At 32.2% G+C, this 17,835-nt stretch overlaps 1 protein-coding gene across 1 annotated transcript in view; it reads right to left on the bottom strand.

The window, feature by feature from the left end:
• The window catches only part of LOC127705774 (uncharacterized), a 158,686-nt gene extending 140,877 nt beyond the window's left edge, over positions 1 to 17,809 (bottom strand). Inside the window, exons 1-2 of the mRNA XM_052210128.1 lie at positions 17,677 to 17,809; positions 2,533 to 2,622 (exon numbers count right to left, since the gene is read on the bottom strand). Coding sequence (XP_052066088.1) covers positions 2,533 to 2,595 — 63 coding nt within the window. The 5' untranslated portion in view covers positions 2,596 to 2,622; positions 17,677 to 17,809. The remainder of the gene's footprint in view (positions 1 to 2,532; positions 2,623 to 17,676) is intronic.
• Positions 17,810 to 17,835: the final 26 nt, after the last annotated feature.

Here is a 17,835-nt window from a genome sequence, read left to right as displayed (position 1 = left end):
CTGTCGATATGCACATCTATAGTGTATGTCCTTATTATCTACAAAATTTCATGAAATTCTGTTGTGTAGTTTCAGAGGAGTTGCGATGGCAAACTGTTGCAGTAGTATATTGAGGCCAATAAGTGCAAAGGGGCATAACTCCTAGAAAAACAAGAAGCTCTCAAGAGCCTGAATCGCTCACCTGTAATTTTTTGGCTTAAATCTTTCATCAAGGACTATTTTAGCTTTTCAATATATATTAATTAGTGGTTAAAAATGTCATTAAAATGTTCTTTGTATCTGTCATATTTTCTTTAAAAGCAAAAAAATGCATTTTACCCCTATGTTCCATTTTAGCCATAGTGGCTATGTTTCTTGACGTACAAGGAAATAAAATACAAAATGTATACTAGATACTCTGAAACTCATTCAGCCCAAGTTTGGCTGAAATTAATCCATCAGTTTCAAAGGAGAAGATTTTTTAAAGTATGCAAACAAGATGAACAAATTGTGAAAAATTGTCTTTAAAGGGCAATAACTCCTTAAGGGGTCAATTGACAATTTTGGTCATATAAAAACTTATTTGTAGATCTTACTTTGCTGAACATTTTTGCTGTTTACAGTTTATCTTTATCTATATTAATATTCAAGATAATAATCGAAAACTGCAAAATTTCCTTAAAATCATCAATTCAGGGGCAATAACCTAAAAATCAGATACCTGATTTGGCTGATAATTTCAGGGCAGGTAGACCTTGACCTAATTAATAGTTTAATTTCGATTTGCTCTAAATACTTTAGTTTTTGAGATACAAGTCAAAAACTGCATTTTACCCTATGTTCTTTTTTTAGACATGGCGGCCATGTTTTCTGAGGAAACAAAAAATAAAACACAAACTTTATTCTAGATAACCTAAGAATCATTCAGCTTAAGTTTGGTTTAATTTGGTTCAGCAGTTTCATCAGAGAAGATTTATTAAAGTTAGAAAATATGATAAACAAATTGTGTAAAATTGTCCTTAAAGAGCAAAAACTCTTAAAGGGGTCAATTAACAATTTTGGTCATAAAACTTATGTGTAGATCTTACTTTGCTGAACATTTTTGCTGTTTTCAGTTTATCTTTATCTATAATAATATTCAAGATAATAACCAAAAACTGCAAAATTTCCTTAAAATTACCAATTTAGTGGCAGCAACCCAACAATGGGTTGTTAGATTCATCTGAAAATTTCAGGGCTGATAGAACGTGACCCAATGAACATTTTTACTCCATGTCAGCTTTGCTTTAGTTCTAGATACCCTAAGGATCATTCAGCTTAAGTTTGGTTGGAATTGGTTTAATAGTTTCAGAGGAGAAGATGTTTGAAATAGTTTACACTGGATGGACGAGGATGGACGCCAAATGATGGCAAAAGCTCACATTTCCTTTCGAAAGGTGAGCTAAAAACTGAATCATAATTTCCTGTCGATATGCATATCTACATAGTATGTCCTTATTATCTTTAAAGTTTCATGAAATTCTGTTGTGTGGTTTCAGAGGAGTTGCGATGACAAGAACAGGACTGACGGACAGACAGACAGACAGACAGACGGGTCAAAAACATTATACCCCACACAAAAATTGCGCGGGGTATAATTATTGTAAAACTGTGTTGTTGTCTTTCATGTTTTTCAATATATGTCTTATCTTATGCATCTGTATGTAATGTGTTAAAAGCTCTTTATACATATATGCATGTTATAGGGCCCTTTAATTGGAAAATAAAATATTCTTATTCTTATTCTATTTACATAAACATGTAAATCAACTTTTCCACACAGAGATAAGTATTAAGTATAGATAAAAGGAGATGATGAGATGTATATACCAAGGAGACAGCAAGCTGATGACCAAAAAAAAAAAAAAAAAATTCTGAGAGTATTGCATGCAATACATATTCCCCTTACAATTAAAAATGCATTGTACTGGAACAAAATGCTAACTTGATCTATAACTTGTCATGGTGTAAACTATATAACAAATATCAAGTCAATATCTTAAAGCATGTCGAAAAAAGTGTGGAAAACTGATTATTTAAGTGATTTTTCTAAGTCCAAGGACCATAACTCTGCACAAAATCATCAGACCGGAACAAAATTCGAACTTGATCTGTAACTTATCATGATAAAACAATACATCAAATATCAAATCAATGTCTTCTAGCACGAAGAAAAAAAGTGTTTTGCCGGATTGACGGACAGACAGACAGACAGACAGAGTGCAAACCTAAAGTCCCCTTCGACTTCGTTGGTAGTGGGCTAAAAAGAGATTCAACAGATGAGCACACTTATTTCAAACATTTGCCTTTCACATATGCCAACATCTATACATGTATTAGGCAACAAGCTTGGATTTGTCAATTAACATTGTTAACTGACAACAAATACTACAGTGACATTGACAACTAAAGGCAACTTTATTACTGTAACTACTTTGTGCCAAGTCTGTTGTGTCTCTAACAATCTGTGACACATTTGTAAATATCTCTTTTTAATTTAGACAGAATATTTACCTTTAGGAGGTCCATCACTTTTTTCTTCTCCCTTTTTTCCTCTTCAGAATCATTCCTTTTCATTGTTACCAGATCATAAGGAGTCTCACCCTGAAATACAATCAAAACTCTTTTATCAATCATACAAATATACATCTTCTTTAAATAATAGGCAACTGTTGTACTATCTTTACCTATACAATGTAGAATATTGTTTTATTTACATATACTTGGCATAAAACCAGTCAACCTAAATCAACAACAAATATGAAGTGACATAATAAAGAGATACATGAACAATATTTTAGATTTACTGTTTAAGAACATGAATAAACTAGACATCATTGAGATGGGAGCCATCTCTGTGGGCCCCGCTGAAATAATGTGTGGTAAACAATTTGTATCTTTACCATAAGACATGGAGTTGTCAACTGAAACCAAAGTTTTTAACCTTGACCTTTGACCTAGGAAGTTGTACATACATTATGACACACCCTCTGGTGTTGGTTAATATACATGTCAAGTATAAACTTTGAAATCATAACGGTTCTCAAGATATAGAGTGGACACGATCTTTACCATAGGACATGGGGTTGTCAACTGAAACTTAAGTTTTTGACCTTGAACTTTGACCTAGGAAGTTGTACAAACATTATGACACATCCTCTCGTGTTGGTTAATATACATGTCAATTGAAAGTATGAAATTATAACAGTTCTCTAAATATACATGATATAGAGCGGACACAATTTGTTATGGACGGACGGACAGACTGATCACTATAAGGCGACCCGTCACTAGGCGGGGCCCTAATTAGTGTAGTATGTAAATTTATACATTAAAACCAAACATACTGAAACAACTAGATATCATTGAGATGGGAGCCACCACTGTGAGTCCCGCTGTGAATAATGTGCGTTAAAAAATTTGTATCTTTACCATAGGAAATGGGGTTGTCAACTGAAACCAAAGTTTTTAACCTTGACCTTTGACCTAGGAAGTTGTACATAATACATAAATTATGACACACCCTTTGGTGTTGGTTTATATACATGTCAAGTATAACCTTTGAAATCATAACGGTTCTCAAGATATAGAGCGGACACAATCTTTACCATAGGACATGGAGTTGTCAACTGAAACCGAAGTTTTTGACCTTGAACTTTGACCTAGGAAGTTGTACATAAATTATGACACACCCTCTGGTGTTGATTAATATACATGTACATGTCAAGTATAAACTTTGAAATCATAACGGTTCTCAAGCTAGAGAGCGGACACGATCTTTACCATAGGACATGGGGTTGTCAACTGAAACCAAAGTTTTTGACCTTGACCTTTGACCTAGGAAGTTGTACATACATTATGACACACCCTCTGGTGTTGGTTAATATACATGCAAAGTATAAACTTTGAAATCATAACGGTTCTCAAGATATAGAGCAGACACGATCTTTACCATAGAACATTGGGTTCTCAACTGAAACCAAAGTTTTTGACCTTGACCTTTGACCTAGGAATTTGTACATACATTATGACACACCCTCTGGTGTTGGTTAATATACATATCAAGAATAAACTTTGAAATCATAACGGTTCTCTAGATATAGAGTGGACACAGTTTGTTACGGACGGACGGACGGACAAACGGACAGACAGACGGACAGACGGACAGACAGACTGATCACTATAGGGCGTCCGCCATTCGGCGGGGCCCTAATAAAGTTATATCTGGTTTACATTATATATTGCCTGTCTCATTAACTTATAATAAGGGTATTATTATTCTAGTACTTGCTTCATTGACAACCACTATGACACATGAGTAAAATGCTGATGTATCACTAGTAACCTGAATTGAGCTTGATCGGCCAAAAAGGTATTAACGCTATTTAAAAAAGATTAATGAACATTAGATAAAGATTGACAAAAATTAAAAATTATTTTCAATGCATTTCAATCCATATCAAATTATTTTAATGCCAGTCAAATATATTCCCTTGCGGTCATTCAAGTTAGTTTCAGATGTGGTTAAGCTGCGTCAAACTAATTGGCCACGCCCCCATTAAACTATTTCAATCTGGCATTAATTCATTTTTAACATTGTTGAGACCCGATCTTTGTATAGGTAAATCACTCAAGCAAAACAACCTCATGTATCTATCGTTTATTTGTTTCAACCTTTATCGATTTTAGATATAATACTTAGTAAAGTCACATGCTTCACAATTAAAACAAATGAATGAACAATACATATAGGTAAATTAAACAAGAGGCTCTCAAGAGCCTGTGTCGCTCACCTGTATTTACTGATGCTTTGGAAATCATGTAATTAAGGTTAAAATCATAATTAATAGTATTAGATATTAGATATTATAATGATATCTAAGATAATAACAAAAAACTGCAAAATTTTTGTAAAATTACTAACTCAGGGGCAGCAACCCAACAACGGGTTGTCGGATTTGTCTGAAAATTTCAGGGCAGATAAATCTAAATCTGATGAACATTTTTGCCACCTTTCAGATTTGCTCTAAATGCTTTAGTTTCAGAGATATATACCAAAAACTGCATTTTACCCCTATGTTCTATTTTTAACCAAGTCGGCCATGATGGTTGGAAGGCAGGGTCATCGGACAAATTTTTTAAACTAGATACCCTAATAATGATTATGACCAAGTATGGTTAAATTTGTCTCAGTAGTTTCAGAGAAGAAGATTTTTGTAAAAGATTACAAAAATTTACGAAAAATTGTTAAAAATTGACTATTAAGGGCAATAACTCCTAAAGGGGTCGACTGACAATTTTGGTCATGCAACTTATTTGTAGATCTTACTTTGCTGAACATTATTGCTGTTTACAGTTTATCTCTATCTATGATAATATTCAAGATAATAACCAAAAACTGCAAAATTTCCTTAAAATTACCAATTCAGGGGCAGCAACCCAACAACATGTTGTCAGATTTGTCTGAAAATTTCAGGGCAGATAGATCTTGACCTGATAATCAGTTTTATTTCATGTCAGATTTACTCTAAATGCTTTGGTTTCAGAGATATAAGCCAAAATCTACATTTTACTATTTTTAGCCATGGCGGCCATCTTGGTTAGTTGGCAGGATCATCGGACACATTTTTTAAACTAGATACCCTAATGATAATTGTGGCCACGTTTGGTTAAATTTGGCCCAGTGGTTTCAGAGGAGAAGATTTTTGTAAAAAGCTAACGACGACGGACGACGACGACGACGACGACGACGACGGACGACGGACGCCAAGTGATGAGAAAAGCTCACTTGGCCCTTCGGACCAGGTGAGCTAAAAAACTAAGAAATATTGATGAAAGATTTAAAAAATGCAAAAAATTGCGAATCTGTTGAAAATAAAATAAATAGATATATAACATAATTTTAATTTTTCCAAATGCATTAGCTCTTTATCTCACATATTTGTTTCAAAGATTGTTAACTGATATGAAAACTCTTGGCATGTAAGTAACGAGTGGTCTCTTACAAATACTTAAAATTAACTAGAGGCTCTCAAGAGCCTGTATCGCTCACCTGATTTTACTTGGTTTTGGAAATCATGTAAAAATAGATTAAAATCATAACAGATACCCTAATAATGAGTGAGGCCAAATTTGGTTTAATATTGGCCCTGTAATTTAATAAAAAATCCTGGTGGCCATCTTGAACAGTAAATCGGCAACAAAGTAGCAACACTTCATCAGCACCTCATAAGAAACATTTATGCCATGTTTAGTTTCATTCCATTCAGTGCACCTCTAGAAGAAGCATTTGTATGTATTTCCCATAGGGTCTTATGTTAAAGGAAGTCCCCCCGCTGGCGGCCATCGTGGATGAAGGATCAGCTTCAAAGTAACAACACTTAGTCAGCACCTCATAAGGAACATTCATTCCATGTTTAGTTTTATTCCATTCAGTGGTTCTCTAAAAGAAGACATTTGTATGTATTTCCCGTAGGGTCCTATGTTAAACTAAGTCCCCCGCTGGCGGCCATCTTGGATGATGGATCTGCTTCAAAGTAACAACATTTGGTCAGCACTTATAAGGAACATTCATGCCATGTTTGGTTTCATTACATTCAGTGGTTCTCTAGAAGAAGATCAAAATGTAAAAAGTTAACGACGACGACGGACGACGGACGCCAAGTGATGTGAAAAGCTCACTTGGCCCTTCGGGCCAGGTGAGCTAAAAACGGGAAAGAGAATGAGAAGGTCGTAATTGCGACCATTGGCAGGAGCCTAGAAGTGAAAAATATTTTTTTTAAAAATCAATAGAAAATAAATAGATTGAAACAAATTTGTGAGGCGAAATGATCACTTAAATTTCTGTTTTAATTTGTCATAATAATATACGTAGAATTAATGTATTCCTGTATATTTACCTTTTCTTTTTCTGTTTTCCTATATTGTACTCGTTATTTAGATATTGAAAACATCGTAAAAGGAACAGAAATTATTCATAGTTATTACATAATTTAAATCGATGCATCTTATATTTACGGTAAAAAAAAACATTTACAATTATACCGACATTTAAAAGAGTGTAATTAAAAACATTTTTTTGTTAAATAATAAAATTTATATAGATAATGTTGACATTTGTTGAATTCATTTAGTAAACAGTTTAGTCTTGCTAAAAGTTGTAAATAAAGTAACAGCTCAATGAACTTTTCAAACTGTGTAAATTGTAATACTTGTCACTGGTGCAAAACGTGCGTTAATTGTGGAAATGCAGTAAATATCAAACGAAAATTGAACCGTGGTTACGATTGTGTTAAGGAATTATCGTGCTGTCCACACGTAAAAGAATTCTTGCAATAAATGAACATAGATTTATAATAGAAAATATTAGATAAATTTCAGTCTGCGATAATGATGGATGGGTTTAACGACCTTGACTGGCTATTAAGCCCTCACACGGTCGGTCCTGGCTTACGCCTTTTGATGCACTTAAATAACTTATTTTTACGTTTGTGACATTTGATATAATTATACAGACCCAAAAGTTAACATAAACATTTTAAAACAAGAATAGAAATTAAACATTTCCGCAATGTTGCTGTAACTTTAATTAACTATATTTTAGCGGTAATCACTAAAAAATAATTTGATTGGCTGATCTAAATAAAATATTTCATCTAGGTGCTCTCGTTGAAGTCCGCGCAACATATTCAAATGAATTTCATTGGTCGAAACGTTTGCAAACTTTCAATCAAGGTGTTCTTATTGAAGTCCGCGTTCATGTTTCAATAGGATACCCAATATTGTAAAATTCAAACCGAGTTTCTCTACGATGTCCGCGTTAACAAAAAGAATTTAGAAAAATAACACTTTTATGATTCTTCTCACACAACAAAACTGTCTTTTTCGCAAAGCATAATTGCTTTCTACTGATGAACAATACTACTATCAGTGGCGGATTTACCGGGGCACAGGGGACACAGGGGGCACGTGTTTTAAACGAATTTTACAAATAAATGTTTAGTGCCAAGAATGTTAGTATGATATTGATATATGGGATATGTCTTCATAACAAAATTCTAACATTACCATTTCTTGTGATTTTTTATTTTCAAAATTGTCTTCTTTTGACTTTATTCAACAACAAAAATTGTGTTCACGCAAGATTTGTTTTAAGACTGAATGTCGTATTTTCTTTTCCCTCTTATTTTCATAGGAAACTATAACAAATGCTATGTTTAAAATAAAGTCATACCCTCCCCCCTTTTCCACAAAAAATGGATTGGATTGGCATTGTCTAATATATAATCATCAATGAAATGCTATTTTGTTTTCATAAGACATACTTTATAACATAATCTGGGACTAAAACAATTATCTATTAGTCCAAGCATACAGTAATATATGATGGTATATTTTTCCCGTTTCAATTACCATGTACATGTACATGTATGAGGCTATGAATGCGTCACCATTTATGAGGATATGAATGGGGTTTACTGAAAAGAGAATATTGGGATAAAAAATAAATAACAGAATAAAGAGGTGATGAAATATAAAAAATAGATTGATTGATTGTTGGTTGCTTCACGTCCAGTGGCAAATATGTCATGCATGTTAAGGACGAATATTATAGAGACCAATTGGCAGAAGAATAAAGAATTGAGTGAAATGGCAAAAAATTAAAAGATACTATAGAAACTGACACCCCTTCCCCCACCACCATTACACTCGCATACATACATCTCTAAATAGATATTTAATTTTGGTTTCATGGTGACCCCCCCAGACATCAAGGTTCTGGGTCCGTCCCTGACTATATTAGAATAAAATACAAGCATAAAAAAGCCTGTTGTATTCGTCACAAATATATGGTTGATTTTCAATGTATACTTACATGTATATGACAATAAAGACTTATTCCATCCCCCCATCCCCCTTAGAAAAAATTAAAATCGTACGTTAACTCCCAAATATATGACTTCCGTATATATGAATTAAATATATATATAAATTCTATAACAATATAAATGTATCAAAAGAATAAATTTCCTATTTCATTAGTGAATTAAATGTTATGAAAAAATGGATTTTGTCTTGTTTTTAGATATATATAGAGGCATATATTTTGGATTTTTCAAAAATGTTTTATGCTTATAGGTTTTTATATGTCTCTGATAGCGTCGATCAGGATTAAACACGTGTCACAATATGATCCGATCGCAGCTTACCGTCCAAAATTGGTAACATAAGTTGAATGATTTTCTTCATGATTTGCTGCCTATTTGAACATGTTTTACACGGACACTTTTATTTATAGAATCAATCGTGCATTAGTGAGTTGATAGGGATTTTATCTTCTGATTAATTTTGACTTTTTTTAAGTATACTTCCTGCGGTAAAATATAAACGTCGGTACCAGCATTTCTTTACTTTCAGCATACCGTACCAACCGTAGTACGAAATGGGAGCCGCCATTGAACTTTTGAAAATAATAGAGAGATACACTTAGTATCCATGTATGTTTTATTAATCATAATCAAAAGTATTTGAAGGATTTTTAGCTGCAACTTATATACGACATTTTAATATATATTCTATCTGATTTTCAACTCTTATATTATCATAGCAGTATAACCTTTTATGGGTGGGTTTAAAGAAAACATGAAAAAACATGAGCAACGTTAACATACAAAATTGACCTCTAATAAATAAAATACCGAATGAGTTTGAAATAGGGGGAAGGGCCCCCTAACTAGGCAACGTTTGGAGTGGAACAGGCAGATAATCTTGAATAACCATAAAAGTAGCTCCATTTAAGGGATGTTTCGCGCACCCTAAATCCGCCTCTGGACATGTCAACCTTCCCGGACACGTAATTCGGACTCCGAGCAGACCAGTGTTTGCTCTTACTCTTTAATGCTGCTTGAGCAGTGGAGATGCAGCAAATACCACTTGTAAAGTTTCTGTTTTGATCCACCTGGGGTCGAACCCACGGCCTCCTTTACTATCATACGCTCGTCACTCTTTGTCAAGAAGATATGAGATCATATGACACGTGCACAATAATGAAAGACTTGCCGACAATGTCGGCCCGTAACTATCAAACTGTTTTCAGTCCGTTCGAGTTCAAGAAATGTAAACCTATATAACAGTTGGCATAGCTATCCTAGCGCAACAAGTGTCTTATCATTTGAATCATCATAACAAAACAAAAACAAAATGCATTATGTATTAGGGTCGCCGTGGAATCCCTATAGTGCATGGACAGTGTATTACTGGCACATCTTTTTCATACACCTTCTTATTTATTTCTACATGTTTTAGACTCAAAAAGCTAGAAAGGGATGAAATTGCTCTGTAAAAATATTGGGGTAAATTTTAAAGTAAAGAAGTGATTTGGTCCAGAAGAAAAGGTAAACATTAGTATTTCTGAATTCGACGATATCAAACAAAATCCAAAATTGCCACGGTCCATGTCCTGAGTAAAGGTTAATACAATTTTCTATAATTTTGATAATATGCTCCAAAAGAAGTACAACACAGGGATGATCCAGGATTTTTGAAGGGGACGTAATTCCCTAAAAGTGAAAATATACAGTCGACCGAAGCGAATTGAAATTTTTAAAATAATTTCATACAAAAAAATAGACATATATATATGAGCCAGTCCATGCACAAAGGTACAAAAACGAAATTCTAAAATGTGTGCATAACTATTGGTAGCAGACTTGTGATCAATAAAACACAGGAACTTTTTCTCATATCCTTAAGCTGTAACCATTGTCCATGTATAGTTTAAATGCCTTAACTTGCCACATCGGGATGTTCACCTCGGTAGCGATGGGGATAGGCCTCTCGCTTACAATACAGATACATTGTATCAATGCAAAGGAAGAAACGGTTCGATTCCCGTGCAAGGACGGTTTATCTATATAATACTAAATAACTTAACTTAACTTAAATCTCACTTTCAAATACACGAGATGACATAATTTTTGCATTTTCCCTTATGTTTAAATGTTGTCTTCCTTTCTTTAAACATAGGTAGAGATATTAAAAATTTTTACCTTTTGTCTCTATAGTGACATAAATGGTTAAGTCTCTGTTCAGTATAGCATTGTTCCGGGTAAAAAATGATTTTACACATGCTTGAGTACAAACTTCAGATATTTATACGTCTTTTCCCGTTTTAAATTAACAAATTCGGGAAAGAATTGACAATTTTATGAATGTTTTAATTACATTGATAGCAATTTCGTCAGATAAAATCGTTTTTAAAAAAAAAATTTAACGAACTTTAACAACGTGTCCTGTAAAGTTTATCAAATTCTTTTTGTAACTGTTTGCATGGACTGTCTCGGATATAACGGAAATGCAAATCACTTGTATTAAACATAGTTTAAGCCTAAGGATTTCATTTCAGATTAAACTTCCTAATCTCCAATCCAGACACGCCATCCCCGTTTCTTGTATATTTTACTAGTACACGAATTACCAATAAGCTTGGCATTTACCTCTTGTTGACACTCGTTAGAAAATGCATCGTTAAGTTCGAATTGTTCGAAATTATTCAGCAATTTAGAAAAAAATATTTTTGTTTACAAAAGTGCCAAATGCCAAAAAACAAAAATTCCACATTAAGTATTATAACAGACCATCTAAAATTCACACTAAATTAGTATTATCCCAGCTCAAATCGGTCCATGTTATTCATTAGGAATGTATTTCTACTTGAAATACCAAGTACTTATTGTTAGCCTAACGCTAATTTGAATTGTAAGACATTAAACTGATTTATAAAACTTCAAGTATCGAAATTGAATTGCATTAAATAAAAAAAAAGTATATATATATATATTATTATTTATCAGTTTTGCGGATGACCGTAATAATGTTTACCTTTAAAATGATTTTTCGACAGAATGTTATTTATCTTGAATTTCGTCCTTCTCTCATCAGCTGGTCATTAAATTGCCCTAAAGCTAAATGTCACCGTCAGATGTATAATAGAAGGCGATAAACACTTAAGTATATATACCACCTGCTGTTACCTGGACACATATCTTATTACGCAATAAGTACGGATATGGTAAATTCAGTATAATGTATCTCTGGACTGGGGTGTTAAAGATATTTTAATCTGAATACACGAATGCTTAGTTGTTAATACTGGTTCTCTGTAACAATTTAAACTCTTATATAGGGAGTGTGGCACGCATGGTCATGGATTTTCTTCAAACTTCACGCACTTACTAGTCTTGATGAAACAAACAGAAAATGGAAAAATTTTGGTTGCTAAGCACATCGGTTGCCATAGCAACCGATGACCGGTTTTACCTCTTCTGAATATCTATGATTTTAAGCTAAAAAAGGCTATTTTCAACATAATTTTTCATAATAAATAATTAAGAGAATGAATATTGTTTTATGATTTCATTAAATATATGCATTTTATAAATTTAATTTAATAACTGATATTTTCATATTCCATTTCAATCATAATCACATATACCCCCCTTTTTATGTGGTTTGCATTAGGTAAAAAATACCCTTTTGAGGTCATTTTTGAATGCTCACCATAATTGTTTGCGGACACCTGAGTTAAAGTCAACCATGAATTCATAAATATCATAGTCTTATCTTATCAATGATGCGAAAAAGTAATGGGGAAGTATGTCTCAATATTTTGTTACCATGGATACAAAATGCTTAGTTTTCATTTTTTTAGAAATTTTTTTTTTGAAAATTTTGAAAAAAAAATGTTTTAAAACCTAATTCTGCAGTCAGAAAAAAAATAAATATACAATATGTAGAAATTATTGTAATCATCAAAATTTTAAACATATTCATATATAACAGTATTATAGTTTTAACTCTGTTGCTATGGAAACAATTTCATTTTGATACACAAGTTTAAAACAATTTTGAAAAAAGTTTCAGTTAGTTTCTTAAATGTGCACAAAAGTAGGAAAACTAAAACACTTATTAAGTTTCACTGTATACACACATGTGTATATATAAATGATTTTGCTAGTATAGTATTTCGATAATGGTGTTACCACTTGAAGGAGACAAACACAATTTCTCTATTCTGGATAAAAGTGCTAATTATAAAGAAATTTCAGTCTGTTTTCATGATCATGAAAAATATACAAGAAAAACAATTACTCAATCTAGAAAAAAATAAATAAAATCATTTAAAAAATTACATATTCAATTGTACAATATTTGACATTGAATGTGTTATCATGGAAACAAGTAGTTCATTTGCAAAAATACGGATAAGTACTAATTTTTACAAATGCGTTTTAATGAACTTCGATACATATAACAATGAATGTATACAGTTTTGCTTACATAAGCAGGTTTTCTTGTATTTGAGAAATATTAAAAATATTCCAGGCATCATTAGTGATAGTGTTGCTATAGAAACAACAAATTACATGTATATGCATAAACTTGGAAAACGCTTGAAAATAGACTAAATCTCTCATACAAAAACTCTCTTCTGTAAGTTTTCAATTTAATGCAGTGTCAAAGAATGATGGCTTTTACAAGTCAGTCCATCAACTAGTATTCAAATGCTGTAGTGAAGATTAAAGATCAAAGTGCCACTTGGTGTTGACAGTTTTGAATTTTATCTACTAGCTCCTAACTATTTATACATAAGATTAAGATGATACAATCAGAACATTGACAGTTCAAGAAAGGCCAAGCTTAAAATTGTTTGTGTGAGGCACAGAAATAAATACTTATCACAAATGAAAATAATCAATATAGGTGTGGTGAAGTTGAAAAAGTAGACAATTTCAAAAAGGTCCGGCAATATGGGTAGGCTGGGATGAAGGTGGACAATTTGAAATATAACTGGAAACCGGGATCTATTGGACAAGGACAGAAATTTCAATAGGTCAACTTGGGTGCCCCTAAAAGAGTTAACACAAAGGTTCTTTAGCAAACAAAGGGCGTAACCAACAAGGGCGGGTACTGTTGGCTGTTGAACCGATGGTCCCTGCTATCCATCCGACACATTTCTTGTTTGCCTATCTGGCCGGGGAGGAATTTTCGAGATTTTCCAAAAAGATTTGTTTCCCTACGAGGACCCGCGGAAAATCTGTCAGATGGTGGCTGCGGGTCTTAAAACGAGCAGTGGGGGAAATATACCATCTGGACAATTTTCATATAAGGGGACCCACTGAATGCCTCAAGTGATGGCCCGCTACATTTATGCTTCAGTGATTCCATATGAAATCAACCAAATATTTCAAATAAATAAGGAGGGACGGGCCCTCAGGGCCCCTGGATCCGCCTGTGGTAGCACTATCTTAACATTAGTATTAGGCATTGGATTATTGAAATTTGAGAAAATAACAATTATCTTTATAGATTTTTAGCAGCAAATTAAAAAATATTACCATAAATTATGATTACTCTTTACCGTGAAAGGGTAACTTTAAAAGAATTATATACATGTACATATAACTTGATTTTCACTGAACATGCTGAAAGCCCATTACAGAAAGATGTTTCTCAAAATTAGAATATTGTCTTTCTTTTAACAAAAAAAAAATAGATTTTACTTTTAAACAGGACTCAATGTTTAAAACATATATTACATGTGACTTTTTGTCCTGGACTTTTTGTCTGTGACTTTCTGTCCCATATTCTGACCGTTATCATGGCCAGGAAAAATTACTTTATACCTATTTATATGCAATAGGCTTTGCATCAAATTTATAGAAACACTTAGATTGAACCATTAATTTCATCAAATTAATTTCATCAAATAAGAAAATATAAAATGCTTTTCAAACATATTAGCAAACGATAAATGTATTGACTTTCAAGAACATTTGGCATACCTCAAGTTAAGTCGTTGAATATGTTTACTTATATTTTATTAAAATATTTTAAACTACCAAGATATCGTACCTCAAGTAGTCCGCGAAATGTTTATTTTTTTTATGAAAATATTTAAAACTACCAAGATATCCTACACAAGGCTCGGGCATGCCTTAAGATGTACGTGGAAATAATTATTTACTGTTATGAAAATATTAAAAAACAATTATATTTGATTTATCAACTTACATGTATTTTTGGCCTACTTCACACCTTTTGTGTGTTACTCTATATTTGTGATCAAACGTGTCAAATTATAACCGGTAATATACAACATAATTTACAACACAGTAAAATACAATATACTACTCAATACCATAAAAAGTTTAAATAACCTGGTGCCCGTCACAGTACCCTAAACTGTTTTTCCCAGTTTTTTTATATTATTTGATAAAGACTTTACCATTCAATCTTAATGGTTTTTTTTATATAAATTTTAAGCAAATCCTATAAGATATAAATAAGTATTAGGTAGTACAACGGTCAGGACACAGTCAACGTTGGTCAGGTCAAGTTTTTTTTTCCCCAAAAACATATATTTTCCCCCCTTTTTTAATGATATAAAATAACACAGAAATTTTCATCGGTTAGGTCATTGCTGTTGTTGGTCAGGTCATTGTCAACGTTAGAAGGGTCACTTTTGCGGAATTTTTCGGAATTTCAGTTTAATATTTTTTTCTATATTTTTTCATATAGTTATATATTAAATGATCATATTTTATTATATTTCAAATTTAACATAAATCCTTTAAGAAATAAAAAAGAAATGAGCATTTTCATTTGGTCCTGTCATTGTCAGCGTTGGTCAGGTCACGTTTCATGAAGATTTAAAAGTTTTCTATATTTTTTCTTATATTTATGTATTAAATGGACTAAATTTATAGCAATTCAAATTTGACAAAATTTTTAAGAAATAAAAAAGTTATTGGCATTTTCGTTTTGGTCCAGTCATTAGAATAACCCGTCAAAGGGAGATAATTCGTATTGTGAGGAATATTGCACAATGACCATATTTTAGAAATTAATTTCAGATGTTTCTAGGTAGATTCCCCATAACCTTTTTTGATTTTTGATAAAAACAAGGCTGAAATTAATTGTTTTTGTGTTTCTTTTTAATAGATGTAGCCGCATAATTTCACAACACTACACCAAATATTGTATTTTTCTCAAAATTCCCAACTTTCTCCGCTGTTACCATGGTAACCAACCAATATATATATCGGTTGGCATTATTTTTCTGACTAGGCTAATAGGATATACATATCAGCCAATTTTCAGAAAGATCGGTGACTATGTGTGCCGAAAAAGTTTAAGTGGTTACAGAGAATGAGTATTAATTTCTGTGTCATTTGGTCTCTTGACGAGAGATCATACCACATCTCCTTATTTTTATATGCGTTTTATGCCCAAACAATGCAAGAATCTTTAAAATGTGCTGCCTCAGATAGAGCCTATATCAGGAGACTGATTTTACCTACTATTTGGGTGTTTGACTAAGAAGCATTTTAATAAACAAATTGTGGCTTATTTCATATTTATAATACAGTTAAGATTCAAGGCCATATTTTGCTAAAAATGAAGAATAATTCCTCTTAGTAAGAATTGCGAGAAGATGTTTCATAATTCGTATACAAGAAAAGTATAGTAAAGACTCTCTTTAAGTTATGTCGGGTAAATATCTTTTTAATAAAATGAAGCAACTGGATGCACCCCTAAATAACAAATAATGACCATAAATAGCAGGTATGCGTGAATCAGACAGTAACATAAAAACAAGAGTGCACACGCTGAAATGTCTCGCCTTCTTTACTAACCATTGATATTATGTCCTAAATGAAAGCTTTACTACAACTATTACATAAACTTAACATGATCCAAGAAAATGAAGTCAGGGTCATATAAACCTAACAAGAAATACATTTTACCATTTTTTTAAAACTTTTTAACAATTCAAAATTTTTTTGTTTAAGTTGATTATTTAGACATTTTTTAAGTTTATTTCCAACCAAGTTTATTTCTTTTTGTAACTGTCTGACCATACCTGTCTATATTTTTTTCTCTTACTTTTAAATCTTTTTCATATTTTACAGAGATATTTTCAAAAATATTAGTTAAATTTTTAGTTGCACCATCAACCCCTTTCTGATTTTCCTCATACTCATTGAATTCAAAATTTAATATATCATTTTTAATATGCTCTGACATAAGAGCTTTAAGTCGCAAGTTTTGTGAAGTTTCAGTCCATTTATATGTTTTCAAATCTTTCCACTTTTTTTTCTATATGACTTTTAAGGTAAAAAAATAGTTTTATATTACAATTTAAAGTTAACTGAATCTGTACATAATCTGACAAGTAAGTAAAATCATCAGTTTTAAAGTATTTCACTGAGGACAGGAGACTATCACTTAATAATGCATAATCTACAGCACTGTATCCATTTATTGACATATAAGTATAGTAGCCTAGGCTGTCCCCTAATAAAAAAACAATCAGTTTTAAGAAAACTGTATTCATTCATTAAGTGTATTAATAAAAAGGTTAGTCCCTCCATGTAAACGTTAAGCACAGACTGATTTCTTCATATTTAGTTTAACCTGTTTATTATACAGGTATTTCATCATAAAGTTGTACTTTATTATATATTATCTGCATCTGTTTACCCTCAACTATTGTATTTGTATTTATATTGTAATTCTACTTTCTCTGTTGACTTGTCTTTAGTTTTTAGAGAATAAAATATCTATCTATCTAATAAGAATGAAACTGAATGTTACCTTTTTTGTTTTCACCCAAGGACTGCATCCTTGGTCTATTAACCATTTTGTTGTATCAATCCGTCCATACTCAGCAGCATAATGTAAAGCTGTTTGTCCATGCTATAACAATATAAAAATATAAACATGTTAATGTTGTGTGATAACAAATCAAGAGAG

This window comes from Mytilus californianus, unplaced genomic scaffold, assembly GCF_021869535.1.
Source record: "Mytilus californianus isolate M0D057914Y unplaced genomic scaffold, xbMytCali1.0.p SCAF_6, whole genome shotgun sequence".
In the NCBI taxonomy this organism is placed as follows: domain Eukaryota; kingdom Metazoa; phylum Mollusca; class Bivalvia; order Mytilida; family Mytilidae; genus Mytilus; species Mytilus californianus.
The sequence above is the reverse complement of the archived record's forward strand: the minus strand, read 5'-3'. Positions and strand labels throughout refer to the sequence as shown.